The following is a 21,615-nucleotide window of genomic DNA, read 5'->3' on the forward strand; positions in this document are numbered from 1 at the left end:
ACCAGCTAATCATTCAACGTAATTTACTGTTCTTATTTTTTAAAGTGACTATAATCTTATTTAAATTTGTTATTATATCATTGTGTATGCAGGACAGAACTACCTACCGTATGAATTCATCGACCCATAATCATCTCTTATTTAGTAAGGGTAAAAAACCCATTATTCACAGCTTGTGAAAAAATGCCTAATTTACAACTAACAGTTACCAAACTTATCACTTTCTATGTATTTTCTATAGTAAAGTAACAATAAATTCAAACTAAAAGCTATAAAAAACTCCGTTTCAGTCCTTTACTACAAAAAAGTCTGCGAATGCGCGATCGCGAGCTACCCTAATAAATTCACTAGAGTTCAGCTCAATCTATTCAACTTGTCCAATTCGTATAAGAATATAAAAAATCTGTTTCATAATTGCGTAAAACTGATTTTAAAATGATAGCGCTTTGTATGACTTCTGGATCTAATAATTACCATTAATCAAGGTCTATGTCAACTCCATTTAAATAGACAATTGAGTGCCCAGTACCAAGCAAAGTAACACTGTTTACTAGTGAATTTATTCTTTACCTTTGTATTACATATGTTAGTAAGGTAGATAACTAATACATATTTAAAGTTGTTAGTATGTGTTAAGCATCTATTATATAATATATGTTCTATCATACCTACATAACATAGTTTTCACGTTTGCTGTTACACATGTGCACGCGTTTTATGTTCGCCTAAAATGTAATTTCACCCAGATAACTTTTGGATAAACATACCTCATTTGTTACTATTTAATGAGATGTTTATTATTAATAGAACAATTTTTTTAATTTAAAGTTTTGTAGCTCGTTTGAGTAGTTCTTTAGAACTGGTATAATTTTACATTAATCCTTCCCTTACATTCTATCTCCATTCTGTACTCATACGATCTTACCTTAAGATGACGTACATTGATTTTTGCTTACTGATTTATATTAAGGCAAGTAGTACAACACTTTGGATTATGGAGTTTCTCTTGCAACTGCGATGAGGCGAATAATATTGCCTTAGGCAGAAGAAAAATTCTTGCTTAGGTAAGACTAATGATGCCTCCCATTTTGATTTGGCTGGCGCAACAGGATAACATGCATTAAAGTTAGGGTTAGGGTTTACAGTAATATGAAAATTTATTTTTGTGACTATAGGTATGCTGGTTCGAATAGTAGGTTATCACTTTACATGGTATGTGTAACCTACGCACTTGTATAAAGCAGACATCAAGGTAAAAATTTTCACACTACTTCAATAGTAAGTCATACTTTAGGAGCAACATCAAACACATTAACTCAAATTTAGTTCGATAATGTTATAAATTCAATAAGCATAATGAGGAGGTTTATAGAAAGCATTGGTAATCGCTTTGATCAACATATAGTCTTCCATCATTGGAAGATAGGCACTAACTACAGCTGATTTTACCGTTTTAGCAACGAAGATTTGAAACATATCTCGGATGTATCCCGTTACTGTTGCGTTAATTAATTTTATACCTAGGGATTATATTATGACAACCACTTAGGAAGCGCTACATGAGATCATCATCACATTCAATCAATGTCAAAAAATGTTATGAGTAACAACTGTAGGGATGAGTAATTTATAATGTTATACATTTTTATTCAGTCCTGGTAATATAAATTACTGTCCAATTAATTCATAACGATGAAGGTGTGCGTATGACATACCATTACTAAAAGTATATAAAAGATTTTAATGTCAGTCAAATCGCCTAAAAAAAATCCCCTAAAATAATGCGATGCTGATAGTTACTGTAGTTATGCTTGGGCTACTACACTTATTTATAAGTGCATAAGGCTGTAAGCCGTATAAAAATGATGGCTATATTAATAAACAAACTGGAATTATTAACTGTGAGTAATATTAATATCAAACAGTTTGGTTATCTTTTATTGGCATCACATTTAGTTGACTGTGACTTATCTCGTATATATATCTTGCAGTCAGTCATTGAAAAGAAATACATCAGGGTGGCATTTAGAGGAGCTTTCAATGTTACAGAGTACAAAGTATCATTGATACCCTTTATACGGGCAAAAGCACATGCAATGAAGATATGTGCTCTTATTCTGCATATATTCCACAGCAAAGTATACAATCTCATTTATTTGCATAAAATTGCAAAGATCTAAGTCATCTTCGCATCATCTAAAGGTGCATGGTAATATTTTTAAAATATAATATGCTAAATAGATCGTCGTAAGTTGATGTTAAAACATTATGTAAGTGTCAGATAGAGTACAGAAATATAAGTTACTAGATAGTGCATTCATTAATTATTATTGTGAGTATATGGAGATAGCAAGCGTTAGGGAAAGCATGAATGTGAAGTAAATTTCACTTCATTCTGTGATACTTTCTTGAATCTATCAAAGCATGTATCACTAGCAATAAAAATAAATAAGCGTAGTCAGAAGCTCCTCATTGAATAATTTGTTCATTTAATTAAAACAACTAACGATTTAAGATAAAAATTTCAACCATTCTGTTGCATCTATATGTTTCTATACAGCTATCTGGGTTTGCGTTAATATTTCAGCCTATGGTACAACAATTATATTTCCTGCAGATTTATTCATTCCATTCGATGTACGCGTGTTACAATTTGTAGCCTCATGTTCTGATATCATAGCATAAGGAATGTAGCTCGTGCAGTAGAAATCATATACAATTATTGAATGGGCTCTTCAATTTTTTAAATCAGACACGAAGGAAGAATTTGTCATTTCACTAAAGTAGATTTCCTAATATAACCCAGAGCAACTAATTACTGTATACTGAGTATAGTAGAAGAAATTGACTACAGTAACAGATGTGAATATGATATCTTTAGAACTATCAAATACGGCTACAGTCTATAATTTCACTTACTAGCACTAAAGTACTATCGAATGGTTTTAATAAAGGCTATTACCGCTAATGAAAATTCTGCAGGCCTATTTGGGAGGATCTATCATTAATATTGTAAGCTATTACTGAACTTCCTCGATTTCGATCTCATCTGAACCCCTATTGTTGTCTCGAACCAACCTAATAATTGGAGGACCTAACATATTAATCGTTAATATATTCATTCAAGGCAGAACTACAGTATATGGTCCAATTGTTGCCATTTACAAAGATAGGTTTTGAATATATCCTATTTACCCTTGACATCATGCACGCAATTTCTTTTTTAAAATCAAAACTAGAACTTTGATTCATTTATATAGAATCGTCGCTTTTTTTACTTGATCCTCGGTCTCTGGTATATTTCCTGCTGAGTTTCTTGCTACACAATATTCAGATAATCGATTCATCCTGCATACTACAAAAGAAGATGATTAATGATTCGATGCATGCGCATGCCTAGGATAAAATGATCTTTTCTGCCTAGAGGCTAAATATAAAAATTGATTTTCGATATATTCTAAGCAAATATCAAGTATGTTTTAGTGCTACTTTTGCTATTAATCACCATGCTCATTAATACAGTCCACGTATGCTCCAAGGACTCGAATATATTACATAGTGTGAATTACTACAGCAATCTTATTAAAGAGAACAGAGTCAAACTGGATCGATTAATTAGAAATAATTCTAGTTGAATTAACTAAAGAAATCAAATCAGATTATAATTTTGTGAAATATACTCGTAGTTATTCCGTAACATCAAGTGTAGAGTTGTATAAAAGATGACCAATAACTAATACTATAAATACTTTCAGAATCAATGCTTATTTCAAGTGAAGAAAATTTCTAATCATATCTGTTTGACATTAATAATTTTTGAAATTAGAATAGTACAACGGAAAAGTTATCCAGATAACAATAAATATCCTGAAGATACCGATTTTAGCGAAGGCTTCTTTCAAATTATTAAAATGATAAAGAAGAATTAAAAGACTCCTTATAAGCGATCATTACGGCTACTTTTGTTCAAGAAGTATACTAAATTATACAACAATGCCTATAACTCATCAACCTCCCAATCATTCTAATCGAAGTAGTCCACAAGATGAAGATCACCAAAATCAAATACAACCGATTGTGTGGAAATCGATTTCATCATGGCATGTGGTACCTCCGAGCTGTCCTCCAGGCTTAGAATACTTATCCCTTATTGATAGAGTCTACATTGTCCATAATGGCTATAAGAGTAATAGTAAGTTTAGAATCTTGAACCTGATATTACAATTGTTACGATTCGAGATCAAATTCTAAACTATCAACCATTACAGTACCATTCGCAGTCCAATAAGTCTTCTTTTTAAATAATTATATGTACAAAAATGATCTTGCACAACTTCAAGCGAATGGATGATAGCCTTTAGCAGTGTATGGCCAGACTGGCCACCAGAACTCCTAATTTGCCTGCATTAATGTTATATCATGACTGCATAGTATCATACAACAATAATTACTGTCATAGCATTATAGTGGAGACTACCAGTAAAAAATTGACTAATTACTAACAGTAGCTGATTATTGCCCACTAAAGTCACTGTGTGTATAAGTGTAATAATATAGAGTATAAGATATCATTAAAGTTTTACTGTATGGAGTATTAAAAGTTGTACGTATAAAAGCATAATTGTAGTTGAAAAAGTTGAAAAAGTACTAACTGATAGATGAACAAATACATTATCCTTTGTTAGCTTCTAAAATACGGCATGAACTATTCTAACTAATAACTTACGAGACTCCTATGATGATGAAGTGATAAAATTAATACTATATCATATCTATCAACGATACAATGATTTACTTCGAATGATGTCGATGATCTGGTACACATATTGATCCTAATGTTAATGTGCTATACTTTTATAGAAGATTTTTCCAATGACCATTACAGTTATCACATCAAAGGAAATGATGGGCAAATAATTCTAGGAGCTTGTGGAGGTAACCTGATCGCCAAGCAAATAATTAATCTTTCTATAAGCATTACAAAGAGTGTCGTAATATCTAGCGTACAATAAGTTACGACTAAGCAATATCTGCATTGGATAATTTATGTATAAACTTCATGTGTGAGCTTTCCATAGCAAATTTCTATATTACTTATTAGCTACCTGTGAATGTTGTTTGTATCTTACCTGCACTATATGTATTATTAACCTTAATGAATGAATTAACTTCAATTGAATATGGACTTCGATTTTATCTTTAATGAAATTGAAATTGTCAGTAAGAGATAGTGTGGGTAACAAGTCACAACTCAGCTGCTATCAAGAATTAATGCTAAGCGATTGCGATGAAAAGCAAATCGTTCACTTATCGCAAATAGGATATAAGCCTAATGTATTTTGCTGGCTATTCGGTTGGAAGAGCTATAAATTCAACGTGTTTTGCCCACCAGGCACAAGCATTGGTAGCTTTCAAAAGTAAGTTAATATGAGTAAGAAAAATTTATAAATTTAGTGATAATTAACATGCCTACCTCATTTAATTCACAACATGTATGGATTAAGGATTATTTAATATTTAGAAAATTTGTAAATTCACGTTAAGATCATATTTCGATTGCTGAAATTAATTTACTTCGATCTCATATTGAGTATTTAAAGTTGAAAATAGCTTAATATTACCACAAAATTCTACTGAACTACTAGGCGAATAATTGCATTTGATGCTCCAAGTTAGATATTAAGATTTCAGAATTTTCTTATTTTTTCTCTGAAATCAACTGAAATATTTAGAAATAATGAAAAAAGTCAAGATTATTGTATTTATGATACCAAAGAAAATGCAAGAATATATATAATGGAATCTAGTATTGATCTTCAACAAGCTCAAGTATCAAGGCGAGACAGAAATCATCTACTGAGCTTCTACGAGGTGTTACAATCTCTCTTGAAAATATAGTAATTATTATCGCATCGTCCTTGCTACTCAAATTGATACGATATATTCCAATACAGAATCATGGACTAGTACTAAATTCCTCAATGATTGCACATCGTCGTATTTAGGTTTCAAATTAACCAATGCGCATTCTATCTCCTCGCATATTTGATGATTATTTTAGATCAAAAGAAATCTCTATGGTCAACGTATTGGTACCTTAACGAGATCTATCAATGTCACCACCAGTAGGGCTACAATAGAAATTTCCTGTAAGTTCAATGCAATTTTATTATTGATATACAATTGATTGAAGGATTATCAGATTTAAGGACTCGGCAAATTTTTAATAATAATATTTAGCATTTATGCATATCTATGCAAGAATTAATTCTAACTTAACTTTTATTAATTAAATTTAATTAAATATAGTTCCCAACGAAATGGATGTTCATCTGAAAGCGATTATACTTGGCTTAGCTATCGTTGTACCAATATAACTGAAACTCATAGTAATCAATCTTTTTTTTCACAAAATTTCAGTCGCGTATCTACTGGCTATATGACTATAAAGAATAAGAGAAATATCACAAAATTTTTAATTGATTTCGGAACACAGCATAATGTAAAATTATACGTTTGGTGTCATTTATGATATCTTGCTGATCTTCAACTACACCAACTAATACATCTATCTGATCAGAAAAATAATCTAACATGTTTACTACACTGTCATGAAAATAGCATATCATGGACTTCTTGAACTAGTAAAGCAACTATCCTACAGCATTGACGAATCATTTAAATATCATCGTAAGCTAGATTTTCGACAAAAGAGCAGTTCAAAAAATTAAATGACCGTTGTAAATATTCCAATTTCGTATCAGAAAAGCAATTAAAAATTAATTAAGCTGAAGTTATCCATGTCAGTAACAGTTCAATAGGTTCCTTTATTTCTATCATTAGCCACATTACTCACACAGTAAAGATAGTCTTTCCCTTCCAAAAGGGAAAGTTGCTTTATGAAATACCAAAGCATTTATCCAAAAGTTCGAATAAATACTCTATCAATGTCATAATTTTATTGAGATTATATTCATTCGATTCTAGTCAGTCACTCATCAGGGTTTCAGGTAGTAGTGGCCAGTTATCGGCAGTCATAAGTAATTATAATTGCTTGAGAAGTCTAAGCACCATCGTTAGCGCTGTTTGATTTTGTTATGTTCAGTAGTGAGATTCATCGTGATCTACATTGTCTCAGTTAGATCGTAAGGTCAAATAATATTCAATGTCGTTTTGGATCATTACTTGGTCCAATATAAAGAGTAACCTAGGACTAACAGATATCGGTCAGGTATTGATTACTTGTGTCGAAGTAGTCCAATTAGTACATTAGTCGGGGTACCTCGAGAATTTCCTGCATCTGCGGATGAATTAGTTCTCATACAATACCTTAAATATACTGAACGGTAACAGGTATATCAATTATATTCACAAAGTAAACAACAATCAATAAATTTTAAGCCAAATTAATATCATGCGAAACTTACTAATTTAATTACCATATTATAAGCGCAGAGATTTCGCTTACTTAACGAATTCTTACATATAAAATCAGAATTATGCTTTTGTGCTATTGCAACAGGAAAAATTTAATACATACGAGTAAGTACAGAAGCATGATTAAGTTACCACATTGCGGTTGAAATAATAATAATAATACCATGTAATTCCAATAAGTTAGTAAGAAATCCAAATATGGCAACCAGAAGAACAGCACTATGTAAAGTACAAGATTTTTAGAAGTGCTAGTGTTTCATGAAGTATTTATGATTTCTCAGCATTGTTTAAAATTTCGCATTAGTCTCGCAAAAAAGCATTATTGATCGTACTACTTCATATATAACGGCTTGACCAAAAGAGCAGTATCTTTTATCTAATAAAGCTACATTTGAAATGTGTTCAATTTATTTTGTTGAATCATTTATTGTGTCGTAGACTAATTTGAACAAAAACACTTTCTACGAGTATTATTAAACAGTAGGAAAGATCGATACGATTAAATTATTTACATCATCAAGCTGTTAAATAGGTAGACTATCTTCTACTCGTATAATAGGCCTTATAGAAGTTAATTTAATAAGTAGTGGTAGCTGTGATTAGACATAATATATGCATTGTGAATTATGGAACATCAAGAAAATGAAATTTGAAGACATGGCTTAGTAATCTTATTTATATTATATAAAGCCAGCCAAAGAGAGTGATAACTCAGAGATCTTGCTATTCATAATTTTCTGAAGTACAAATCTAATCGTTCTAGCATAATTCAAGTAAATTAAAATTGAAATAGTTTGAACTACTCCAATAGCTCAAAAACTTTTATGTTTAGAACTTAAAGTAGACTAATAAAAAGCATTATTCACCGCGCTCCTTAAGATCAAGCAATGGGGCAAAGAGTAGACTTTTTTTATCTAATGATGCTTTATTTAACATGATTTAAACTTATTCTTGCAATGTTGTTCATTGTACCGTTTATGAATTTGAAACAAAGATAGCCTCTAATATTAATATTGTATAGATCAATGTACTTGAATTTATTAATATTATGTGTTAACTCTAATATCTGCAACCCTTTAAGCTTCAATAAAGGCTGGCTATCTTTTACTCCGGTAGCGCACCATATTGCAGCTAATTCATTAAATATTCGTAACTCTGATTAGATGTTACTTATAGAACTTAAAGAAATGAAATCTTAAGACATATCCTTACTTATGTTATATATAGTTATTATAAGCCAAACGTACAAATGAAAACTCAGAGATCTTCAAGCAGATGACCATGAAATAGCACACTTATAAATCATTCTGTTAGGCACATAATGTCCCCAATCGGTAATAATAATATTGGGCATACTCAAATGCCTTGTACACTGTATGCTATGAAATCATCTAGCCTTCATCAATATCAATCCATCATTTCGCTTCTGAAAACGATTGTGCTTATTAAAGAAATACAAATTAGCCAATCTCCTCCTAGTATTTTGATCAAATTGCATACATAAGAATGAATTAATAATAGTAGCAATAGCTATAGTTCCAAATGCAGCATAAATAAAAATGAAATAGGTAAAATTTTTCTCACCCACTTCCTGAGCTGACTTTTGCGTTATAACCAAAGCAAAAGAGGCTGCAAGAAATGACCAAGGCGTTCAAATATAGCGTACAGTAATAATATTTAGCATTTTTATAAACTTAATTCTTCACAAATGCTGTTCTTTCTGTAGGCCAGACCCAATAGTTTCAGGTCTAATATAGGATTTCAACTATGCAGTAATTTTCCAATAGTATGTGAAAATAGTTGATGTAGGCAGTAAGTATGATATTAATACAAACAGAATCAAAAATAAAGTCAAAAATTTCAAATTGCCCTAAATGACAACAATACTCCAGTGTAATCACGATGTTAACAATATAGCAGCTTATTCATACTGTAATCATTTTGCTCTAAAGAATTCGTAACTAAATGATAACAATTAGCAATTAGGCACCTTGTCGACTACATCATACAGAATAGCACTTGAATATATTCCAAAATATAAGCCACAAGCGAGCTATTCTTTAGTAAAATCACGTATAAAGTATTGTAACTATTTTTTACATTCATAATAAATCTATTTCAATTGGTACAATCGACAAATTATACCGACATTTATATTTCAATCTTGATACAGTAAACTTGACTACCGTAATTTCACTGATTTTGAACATTGCTGATACGTGATAATATATCCTGCAATACAAGCAAGCATATAACCATTTCATGATCTGAATATAGTAAATCCACACTTTATTAGTGCGCTATATTGTAACATTTATAAATACTTTTATTTATCGTCCGGTCTTCGAAATAATATTAAAATTGAAGCCTAGCATGGAAAATTTTTGTCAGTAATGTAATATCATCACAGTAATTGGATCACAAAATTTCCAGGAGTAATGACCTTCAAGATTATAAGGGAAGATTTCTACGCAACAAGGAAAAATTTTGTTAATTAAAGTACTTCTAAATTATAATATGACCCACTACATAGCCTGAGATTAAAACTATTGCAAAAGGCTATATCTAAACTCTTTCAGTATCGAGAAACTATCACTTATAGATATGCACATATACTCGTAAAGTAACGCACTTCTTGAGTACCTAAATCATCAATAACCTGTTACGTTATTCAGCGGTCTCGTAACAACAGCGTTTCAAGTAGAAATCCTTGTACAAATTTAGTGACCTTTTCCTAATATTTTGATCGAATTTGAATGTATAGGAAAGGATTCACAATAGCACTAATAGCTATATCGCTGAAATATACATAAGCCATAGAAAAATTGATATAATTTGTTTGGCATATTTCTTAAGATATCTATAAGTTATAGCTATACCAGAGTATGTTGTATGCAATCGCCAATAAGTTAAAATATAACGCGCCGCAATAATTATATAATTTTTCGCCTATTTTTAAACTTCTTTTGACATAAATATTGATCTTCTTGCTGATGTATCTGAATATTTCCAGGTCTTATATAGCATTTCAAGTATGTAATAATTTTGCAATAACTAACAACGATCGATGATGGCAGTGTCTATATAATTATTATAAATACCATGTTTAAGTATAAATCAAAATTTGCTGCCTCTCCATGAACATCACAAAACGTTATTTCATCTTGATAGACTCCAGCATAAATAGGTATTGGCAAAGAAGCTAAAGAAAAGACCACAAATGTTAAGGCTTACGATTTATTCGATACCATATGCATGATGTTATGATACATATTGTTTTAGTACACGTGTCTCATACATTTTCAGGAGTAGTTATATGACTATCTGTGATTAGGTTTATTTCGGTTCGTATCGATACACTTATGAATCATATGAATCTCGTAGAGGACGAGAAGAAAGATAAGTTTACATGTGCTAGTGGAACAGCAACGAGTGTAACAGTCCCTCTTTCTCGTTTTTAGTGATAACAATAAATATACTTACTAGAAGAATAATAGTCACATGAAATTTATTTGAATGATAAAATAATGAAGTAGATTTAGCAGTTGTGAAGTAGCGATTAATATCGATTTGATTCACGGCAACGATTGAAATTCAAAATAGATTTACTGTTTTATGATACATTTGAAGACTTACAAACATGATTTCTAGCACGAAAATCTAAGTTGGGTATCTACATTAACATGCAATCGGCTGCAACAGTGAACGTACAGACTAGATCAGATAAAATGGATACTCAAAATATGCAATAAGTTGGTATTCGATGGAAAGGAATCTAGAAGTAAAATAAGTAATATCACTGAGTTCACTAAATATCCAAATATTGACGTAGGAAAAACAGCACTATTTGTATTTTTATGCCAAAAATATTTCGCCCGAACTTCTCCAACTTGTAACAATAATTATGAACTACTGAAGAGCTATATGCTGTACTATGCTCCATCACAAGGTATAGCGCACTGTACCTACCATTCTTTACAGTTCTAATTGGTTCATAAAACACGGTATCATATCATAGCCTCTACAAAAACTACTATGGCTTTGGTATCGTATTAACGGCATCGAGAATGAATATTTCTGTCCACAAAATTGCTTTCAAACATAGCTTATAATATGGTTCATTCAAATTCAGGGTCCTATATATAAATTTTTAATGCTAACTAAGTACTGTTTGATTGTAAATGAAAATTTTGAAAATAAAACATTCGCATCGATGTAAGAGTTGGACCAAAAAAAGCAATGGAATCCGTAAAGAAAAGTACATCAATTTAATTTAGAGCTGACTGGGCTTCTGCAAGAAATTTACAACACTTAAATGACCCACTCCGCAACCTATTAAAAAGCACTATGTATCATATAAACAGGATAATAAAGCTTACAAAATTGAGAGTACCATCTATGGATATTTAGTAAGATGAGCTATACTTGGAGGTTTTAACAGCTTTTAGAAAGGGTTCTGGATCTTCAATTTTTTTGTTGCACTGTCGCTGACCACTACCTCGTAATACAGTGGATAGATATTGGTTTTTCTGAAATAAGATAATCTTCTATAGAACATTACGTAGTAATGCTTGAAGTTTTAGCATACTCTCAACGACGTGAATCTCATGATAAATATAGCAGAAATGGCCGAAAAGTATGTATGAATATGTTGTCTACGGGAATTAAAGTAGAAGCTACCAGAGTATCACTGTTTTCAAGATGCTTTCAAAGCTGCTGCACGATAATGTTTCATCCTATTAGGATTTTATCCGTGTAAACGCTAAAATAATTGGAGCCTTATCTATGTTACCCCATTTATTAAAATCAAAGATGTTGATTACTCTACTCTAAATCTTTTTTTAGCAGTCGCTAGTTCTTAATTATTTATATGCATATTTAAGTGTTATAATTATGCTAGAGATCGTAATAATACTACATTAATCGTACGATTTTGTCATATCTGAGAAGTAAAATAGAGGAATGTACAAAAATGCAAAGGACGTTCCCTTTCGTTAGTTCAAATCATATGCCAGTAACTATTGGATAAAGCTGATTAGTCGTTCCAACTCTAAGGGACGAACTAAATATCTATACAGAATCTGGAAACTCTGCATGTACGTTGTTACTAAATTAGTGCGCAAAGTTATTCAATATGTCTATGATTATTTTATATTTCGAACTAAAACACGTGCCTATTATTTATTTAGTGATTCAATCCTATGTCAATGTCGTTAAGAGTAAATTTTACAACGACGCAATTTACAACTCAATTCTTAGCAATAGCAATATTGTAACTAAAATAATCAACGTTTATCTTTCCTTTAATAATTGACTATTAAATTCATGCTTAACAGCCTTTATTTATTTAATCAATCAACATATGTCTTGCATACGCCTCTTGTAATTTTAAGTTCATATCAAGCCAAAAAATGTTATTAGAAATGCTTTCTTAGGACGTTCAAGCAAAGAAAATATTAGCAATGAACGTGGCTAGAAAGGAATTCAAAATTGTGACGGCTTCCTTCGCCGATATGGAATGGATTATGAAGATGAGAGCGATTCGAGGTCGCAATCCTGGACAAAACGATGCAATAACTTATCAATTAGCTGATCCAACAGGTTTCTATGTCGGGTTGCTAAATGGAGAAACTATCGGCTGTGTATCGGGAATGAAGTATGAAAATTCTATTTTCTGGGGAAATCAAATGGTATTAAAAGAGCATCGCGGTAAAGGCTATGGAAAGAAGCTATTTCAGCATGTGTATAATTACGTCAAGGATTTCAAAACTTCAGGATATGATACACTGACTTGTGATGCAGATATTTATGCACACCTTGGTTTTAAAGCCTTCCATCATACTACGCGATATGTTGGAATAGTTGACAAACTGCAAACTCATTGCCGTAATATCGTTGATGCCAAGAAAGTCCCATTTGAGAAACTTTTAGAGTACGATGCACGTCACTCTCCCGATCGCCGAAAATACTTTCTTGCTGCGTGTCTAAATGTAGGAACAGATCGTGCTTTTGTCTATTTGGATAGTAACAGAGATATTCAAGGATTTGGTGCCATTCGTAAAGCTGTTGATGGTTATAAAATTGCACCTTTATATGCACAAAGTATGGATATAGCTGAACGTTTAATTTACGGTTTGACAGCAACGTTCGAAAATTGTAAGGTAATGATAGATATACCAACGCCTAACGAAAGTGCTATGAAACTTATCGAAAAATTACAATTACAAGCAACGTTGAATACTGTAAGAATGTATCTCAATCGGCCCTTCACATACGATGTGAACTCTGTTTATGCAGTCTCTTCGTTGGAAATTGGATGAATTTTATTTATAGCCTTAGATTCTTTCGAAACGCTATATTCTGATGGTAAGTGAAAGGTCATCCATACTTTATGCAAACCTGTGGCTGACATTTTGTATATTTAAAATATATTATTGACTTCTGTGATGTTTTGTCTACCCAATAATATAGGGTTCATTAATCTATTATCAATAAAGTGATATCCAGATGTACTATGAAATGATTAAGCCCAATAGTGCTGTCGACATTATTCGCCTGTAGTGAAGCTGTAAGACAAGCTATTGTTATCAACATGATATGTAGAAGTGAATTAGACATAACTGAAAAATAATACCAAAATCTAGGGTAGTTAACAATAATAGGTATATATAAGTAATATTTGGAATAATTCAAGTATGGTGATTTGAGCTTCGTAGAATATGATGCTAATCATACAATTTTATTCTTATACTTGGTTCTGTATGTTTTGAATTATGTTTTTCGCAATTATCATGTTGTAAACAAGTTAGATAACATATTAACAGTTACGCTTTCTGTCATTGTTGCTCTTAGTCCTTCTTTTCTAAGATCTGCTGTTGCAGGAAGTGTTCCTGGTCAGTCAGAGCTTGTTGCACTATTATCTATGTAGTATCTCAATCGATAGAGAACCAATAATAAAATCTGCTATTCTAAAATTACTTGTGTAAACTACACTTTAATTACAATAAGTAGAATAGGTTGTATTACATCGTCATATACAATGTTGATTAATGTAAAAATAAATACTGTTAATGAAATAGTAAGATATACGCAATCGATTCAGTTTTTGCCCTGAAACAAGCTAATACTCGTAAATATGAAATTATAAACTCTAATAAGCAAAGCATCATTTTTTTATTTGTCTCTGCTATATAGCAATGAATATCAGAAATTTAGATAATATAGAGTATTAAGGGAAATCTACCTCTATACTCGATATTTTTCTAATCCGCAGTGATTGCGAGATCTTTAACTGAAATATCTGCTTTGAGTATTCTAATAAAGACTGCCTTTAAAAGCACAATGAAATTACAAATTTTCCTATCAATCGACGTCGCAAATCTCGCTAATATACAAGATTAACAAATTTGTAAATCTGCCTCTAATTTAATATCCGTGTGAATACTTCTCCGAAAGGTTCGCTCGCTGAAATTAAGATTAATCATATAATCACTTTTAACCTTTAATCACTAATTACTTTTAACTTAGCGTTAATGCTATTCTGAAACTGTTTATTTGTGAAAAGTAGGATTAGTTCTCCGATTATTATACTAACAGAGAAAGTCTTACTAGATTTTAGCAATGCGAATATCTTGTATTTGAGTACTAATGAGCGACTAGACATAAAAAAAAACACTGAATGCACGTGATACTGCTCTCTGTTTTTACGCATAACCGCATCTAAGCACTCCAACTAATTAATAAGTAAAGTAAACGTCTTGAAGCTCCATTTTGATCATTTATACTATTATTAGTAATCAATGAAGCGTTGGAACAATAACATGACAGTAGAAATGGTCTGATTAAGGTTGATTGATAAAGAAGCAATCTTCAAAACGGCTTAGTTAGTATAACACATATCCCTAGGACGGTTCAATGGGATTCGAAACTTGTCTTTTCTACATCGATTTGTCTAATCTTTCAAGATGGAGATCGTAATCCTCGCTATTTGTCTTTATTTTCATCTGAATGATCCTAGTAGGCTCAGCTTAGCTACTTAGCGAATTCAATTACTTCAATCTAGGCTACGAATAGTTAAACAGCTTGTTTGCCTATTAATCCTTTATTTAAAAATAAAAAATAAATTGTCAACGAGAATAGAAGAATGGTAAAGAACGTGCACAACCCAAACTTGCATGCAAGTATTTTGGCTGCTAGAATGACCGATTTCAATAAAATGGAGTCCAGGGCTACGTTACTTATATTGATGACCGCTACAACAGAAAGTATTATATAGTAAATGAATGCTTTTTAGAAACTGTATAGTACTTGTATTCTATCATCTAACATGGACATAGCATTCCGTATTACTAGTGCAGTCCGTTTCACTACAATTGATTGCTACAGAAATGTCCATCCCTGGAGAATTGATCGTTTCTTTGTCCTTTTAGTCTAGAAACATCAAAGGGAATCAATAAAGTAAAGTAATAAAAAATAACAACAAAAAGCACTGCGAATGACTTTTATTAACGTTAATTCCGTGCCACCGCCTCCTATCTGGCCTTTCACCACCCTGTTTATACGCATTCTGAGAAGCTAATAAAAAAATTTAGTCTGTGTCTGGATTAATCGCTCTTATTACACTATTAATCTTATCAAAATTTTTGAAAACTATAGCTTGATACTTTGCCAGTTTACTACTATTACTATTAAACCACTTGATGAAGAACAAAGTGGCGTTGTGAATAGTAGTAAAAACCGAATAAAACCCAATCTAGGAGGCTTCAGTACTTACAAAGTAATCCACGGTAAGCTATGTCAAGTTTATTTCATTTTTTATTCTCTCTTCCTTAAGAATTCCAACTCAAGGACTGCAGAATACCAAAGATTATGTTTAAGCCATTGGAATAGTGGCAATTCTGTCCGACACAGTAGATACCATAGGCTGCAATTACACTTAGTATCTGGCATTAAGTGAATAACTACTGTACGTAACTTTGTAAATTATAAAGTAAAAAGTGCAAATACAAATAGCACGCGAAGTAACGTAATACGAGTATCTAACCAGTGTGGATTCTACCAGTAAAATAAATAATACTTCATAGATAGTAATTGTAAAATCTAAAATAGTAGCAAGCTGACCAAGGCCTTGTATGACTCTTATGAAAAGTAACTGAGAGTGGAACGTCATAAATTGAAATGAACTTGTGAATATATTCCAAATTTCGATAGGATAAAACTTTTAAAATATTGAATTTAAACTCCATATCAAATCGATCCTATTCAGAGTCACTGATAGACAACTGTTTTATTATTTCACTAATACAAGATTAGAAGGGGCATACTGTACATAGGCAGTAACATAAAAGCTAGATGGCTAACCAAGATTTTAAAATTGTGGTCGCTTCCGCTGAACAGATGGATTGGATTATAAAGTTGGCAGAAAATGAAGGCTGGAATCCTGGATGTAAAGATGCTATCGCTTTTCAACTCGCTGATCCGAGCGGTTTCTTTATTGGCTTACTTAACGGAAAACCTATCGGCTGCGTAGCAGCAATTAAGTACGAGAATTGTGGATTCGGGGGATATTATATCATATTGAAGGAACACCGTGGTAGAGGCTACGGATTGAAACTCTTTCACCATGCAGTCCACTCCGGCAAGGAATTAAAATTATTCGGACTTGATGCAGAGCCTGCACAAATCAGTAGTTACGAAAAGTCAGGTTTCATAGTTTATCATCGCACTATGGAATATATTGGGATAGTGAATAAATCAGAGATTCCTTGCGACAATATTGTTGATGCAAGAACTGTCTCATTCGATAAATTATTACAATATGATAGACGCCATTCTCCTGACGTTCGAAAGCATTTTCTAGCTGCATGGATCAGTGTAGGAACAGATCGTAGCTTAGTGTATTTAGATGAGAATAATACTATTCAAGGATTTGGTGCAATACGAAAAGCTATCGATGGCTATAAAATTGGACCTTTATATGCAGACAGTTTCGATATAGCTGAGAGTTTGATTCATACATTGGTAGAATCTTTTGAAAACTGCAAAGTATACTGGGCCGTGCCGATGCCCAACGAAAGTGCCATAAAACTTGTCGAAAAATTGCGTTTGGAAAAATTATCGGAGACTGCTAGAATGTATAGCAGGCAGCCCCTTTCGTACGATTGGAATATGGTTTATGGTCTTACTTGCTTGGAAATCGGATAAAGCTTGTGTGATATTCTGAAAGACTGCATTTCATGAATACAGTTAATAAAGAATGCGATGGTAATGTGCTCTGAAAACGTAAAATTAATAAGAAACAAAGCGCTCGTTTACCTTTAATAGTTGGTTGTACGTAAAGTAATGACGAATGATAGTTGATAGGATGATGTAACTTACGAATACCATATTGCTATTCGTACTACGTATAGAAACAATTATATTTGGCAGCCAGATATAGTGTAGTTCTGTTTTTAAGTAGTATAAGAATAGGATGCTTGATTCGTGAGTAGAATATTGTAAAAGGGTTCGGTAAATGATTGCACTTTTGTAAAAGTTGTATGAAATTGTTGTGGCAAAGTTTGCCGTCGATTATCCGGTCGATCATAGCTGTTTAGAATTGTTCTTAAGAGGGAAAGAAAAGTAAATTACTTTTGACAGATGGATTCGTAATAAAAGCGACCTATAGGGTAGCTTCAAAGCGGAATTGGCCGTTTTATGCCCCATGGGTGATTTGCTAATAGGAGAAATAACCTTCTTTGTTCAACTTCATGCTTTGGAGAAAATTGTATAAGGCTACAGCGTAGAGAAACGACGTGATTTGCTGAGATGTCTTCAAGAGTACACAGATTTGTCTATCATAATTAGAAGGTTATGATGATAATATACATGAAATTTCCTGTCTATTCTGCCCATTTCTAGCTGGTAATACGATTTACATTAGTGATTCAGTTCCATCTCGTTAGAGATTTACAACAATGGCTTACCCTAGTGAGATTTGTTATTACAGATCAAAGTTGGACGACCACTGTTACTATCTATCGCATGTTGCATGCTGAGCCCTTTATGATCCATCCCCTTCACCCTTTCCTCCAAAATTACTATTTTCTTCGAGTATGATGAGATATCAACAAGGTAATAAGTATTTGGCCTGTCATTGAATGACTTTATTAATCTATATTCCTTACAATGTTTGCCTGTCTTCAAAGCTTGTGTAAGATAATCACGAAATAACTTGACAACAAACGAAAAATTTATCTATTGCATATGTATTAATAAATAAACCTCCTTTAAGTATGATTAATATATTCATCATATAAATATTAATTTATGAACGTGACTGTTTATCTTATCAAATGCACTTTATATAGTAATTGCAGTAGTAATAGTAGTCTATAACCTTCAGATAAACACCGATTAAGGATTGAACCTAAATTTACTAAACTTTAATACGATGCATTAATCTCTTGCTATAGTGATGGACTGGATTATGATAGAATGAGTTCGAAATATTGGATGTTAAATACGCAATGGAAATGAAATTTTTCTATTTCGATAATTCGAATATATCCACAAAATATCGTAGAGAAAGTCTTAAATTAATAACAAAATAATAAATAGCAAAATATTCAGTCAGGTGTTATAGGTAGTTATAGCTTTTTGATTATGCTTCAATTACTTTAGTTCAATCTTTACATGTTTAAGCAATGGAAATTAAATTTCAGTTATTTAGATACTATGAGCACATCTATAAGAAATAGTAGAGAGAGCCGAATCAAACTGTAATAAGATTGAAATTCAGTCAGAAGTCACTAGGCACTTACAGATTTTTCGTCAATTTATTTGGAGTCTAATACTAAAGGAGAAAAGAGCAAGGAACTGCTGAAAGCCTTTTTTATAGGCAGCTAACAAAAATATCTTCAACCAGCATACAAGTTAAGATAATGAGTACAGCAGTGCCTTCTACTAAACCCCAATGTAGTGTCTATTGCCATCTACTTTTCTAATACAAGGCATAGATAGCACGATTATATTATATTTTTTCATATATTTTTAGCCGCATGAAGTGATTATAACCATCGAGATAGATCATATCTCTTTACTAATATAGAATCCCCTAGACTATTAATAGCATTTTTACAAGAATTAATCTCATACTTATTTATTATTGATTTGTCCGTAGATTATAACCACTTTTCATGTCACAAGGTTGTAGTACAGCCCCAAATACATTGAAGACTATAATTGTTAGATTGTACGAAAATTGATCAATTGTATGCGAGATTGTAAGATTATAAATTATAATCTAATTGCAGATAGATAGTCTTTAGTAGTTATTAGAACCTAACTTACGTAATAAAGTAAAATTCTCAAGAATTGTAGAGCTCGCTTTATTTTTGAGAGACCCTTCATCGCAAACGTAGCGTATACTTGTAAATATATTGATATCTATTTCGTCATTGCTGCCGTAACTGACGATATAGACTTTACCCAATTAAACAATTTAAGTTTGTTTAACTTATTTAAATTTATTTTATCTACCTCAATCATTTTCCAAAACCATGCAATATGCATATAGTAGCTAATCGGCAGTATTTACTCAGACTTGACGAGTACATCAAATCATTGACGAGAAACACATATTCCTAAAGTAGTTATGAAGTGACAAATTCTTATAAACATCAAACATCTTATCTTGGCCACGAGCGCAATATCAGAGAATGTCAAACATTAAGATAATCTATTCTAATAATTTTATTATAGTAGTATAACTACATTCTAAATATAGAGTAAAATCTGGAATATTTAATGTTAACCAATTTTAATTACTGTGCAAAAGGAGCCGTATAATAACTCATTATTTATATTATCATACAAGTCAAATTGGGTGATAAACAAGCTATTAATCACCCTCATCTTTGCTAACTCGATAAATAACCTTAGCCTCCAATATCTCTACAATGCTGTATACGCGCATTATCCATACCTTGATAAAATATGATCATGTTAAACATTTCCATCATTAAAGTACAAGCAGCATTTTTCATAAAATAGTTCTACTGACTGTTACTGTAGGTATTATTAAAATTAGTTTGTGTACACATACGATTGTTTATCCATCAGGCTATCATCTATCAGGTAGATTGTTAGACAAATCAACTTTCGTAGATTAAGAGGATCTTTAGTGACATGTAAAGCTATAAATTTTCAATAAATCGACGTTAGGAGCCTCGCCAGTGTATAAAGTTCCAAATTTAAATACTTCGACTAGCTTTAGCTTTTCTGCTAATGCCTTTCCATGATTATTCGTTTCTGGAAAATCGAGAGTAATCCTACAATCACTTTTGTGTTGACAAAGAGACTTTAACAAAATTTCTGCAATTTGTGTTGTTTCAGCGTAAAGTGGGCCTACACGATAACCATTAACACTTTTTCTAATTGCTCCGAAGCCTTTCACTGTATCTTTATCCATATAAGCTAAGCAATCTGTTGTTCCAGTATTGATCCATCCTGCTAAAAAGTGTTTTCTCTCATCTGCATAAAATCGTGCATCGTATTGCAGAATTTTATCAAATGGTACACTACTAGCTGCACAAACGAAGGGACAAGATATTGTGCTATTATCCACAGCTCCTGTATATCGAACATTGACATGAGCCATTTTAAAACCAGAATTCTGATATTTAGGTGCATGAATTAGTAGTCCATCAACTCGAACATTATATCCATTCAAGTAGTTCATTGCATGTTGAAATATTCTTATGCCATGACCTTGACCACGATGCTCTTTGACAACAACATAGTATCCAATAATAGCAATATGATTAAATTTTACTCCAGCTACACAACACACCGGCTTACCATTGATAAGGCCTATAAAATATCCACTGGGATCAGCTTGTTGAAATGCGATTGCATCATTATCACCAGGATTCCATCCTTCTTTCCTAGCCATAGAAATGATCCATTCGACATGATCGGACGAAGCTGATACTATCTCGAGATTGGAATTTTCTGCCATTTAAAAATATCACATCAATCCAGTTATATAAACAGGAGAAATACCGTCATAGTCCAGAGCTAGTTTGAACTTAAGGTCGTCTTTGCTCCTTGTCTTATTTTGTTCGAAAATCAGTCTTTAGTAGTATAAATGTTATTCACTGCTTGCCAGCTATCTTGTAATACTAGCAATTCTAATTT

The 21,615-nt window shown here is 32.0% G+C and overlaps 4 protein-coding genes across 4 annotated transcripts; 3 read left to right on the plus strand and 1 right to left on the minus strand.

Moving 5' to 3' along the window:
• Window positions 1–3,993: 3,993 nt before the first annotated feature.
• TRIADDRAFT_61615 (uncharacterized protein) lies at window positions 3,994–6,377 on the plus strand (the record flags this gene model as incomplete). The annotated part of the gene is made up of 6 exons (XM_002117508.1): window positions 3,994–4,192; window positions 4,861–4,935; window positions 5,222–5,417; window positions 5,733–5,871; window positions 6,062–6,149; window positions 6,310–6,377. The coding sequence occupies 6 exons, from the start codon at window positions 3,994–3,996 to the stop codon at window positions 6,375–6,377; spliced, it is 765 nt and encodes a 254-aa protein (XP_002117544.1).
• A 6,522-nt stretch (window positions 6,378–12,899) lies between these two features.
• On the plus strand, window positions 12,900–13,757 carry TRIADDRAFT_61616 (uncharacterized protein; the record flags this gene model as incomplete). The annotated part of the gene is made up of 1 exon (XM_002117509.1): window positions 12,900–13,757. One exon carries the CDS (start codon window positions 12,900–12,902, stop codon window positions 13,755–13,757), a length of 858 nt encoding a protein of 285 aa, XP_002117545.1.
• Window positions 13,758–16,788: 3,031 nt separating this feature from the next.
• Window positions 16,789–17,640, plus strand: TRIADDRAFT_61617 (uncharacterized protein; the record flags this gene model as incomplete). Its single annotated transcript, XM_002117510.1, has 1 exon — window positions 16,789–17,640. One exon carries the CDS (start codon window positions 16,789–16,791, stop codon window positions 17,638–17,640), a length of 852 nt encoding a protein of 283 aa, XP_002117546.1.
• A 2,956-nt stretch (window positions 17,641–20,596) lies between these two features.
• On the minus strand, window positions 20,597–21,436 carry TRIADDRAFT_61618 (uncharacterized protein; the record flags this gene model as incomplete). Its single annotated transcript, XM_002117558.1, has 1 exon — window positions 20,597–21,436. The coding sequence occupies one exon, from the start codon at window positions 21,434–21,436 to the stop codon at window positions 20,597–20,599; it is 840 nt and encodes a 279-aa protein (XP_002117594.1).
• Between the last annotated feature and the right edge of the window lie 179 nt (window positions 21,437–21,615).

Source organism: Trichoplax adhaerens, genomic scaffold, assembly GCF_000150275.1.
Source record: "Trichoplax adhaerens TRIADscaffold_25 genomic scaffold, whole genome shotgun sequence".
Lineage (NCBI taxonomy): Eukaryota > Metazoa > Placozoa > Uniplacotomia > Trichoplacea > Trichoplacidae > Trichoplax > Trichoplax adhaerens.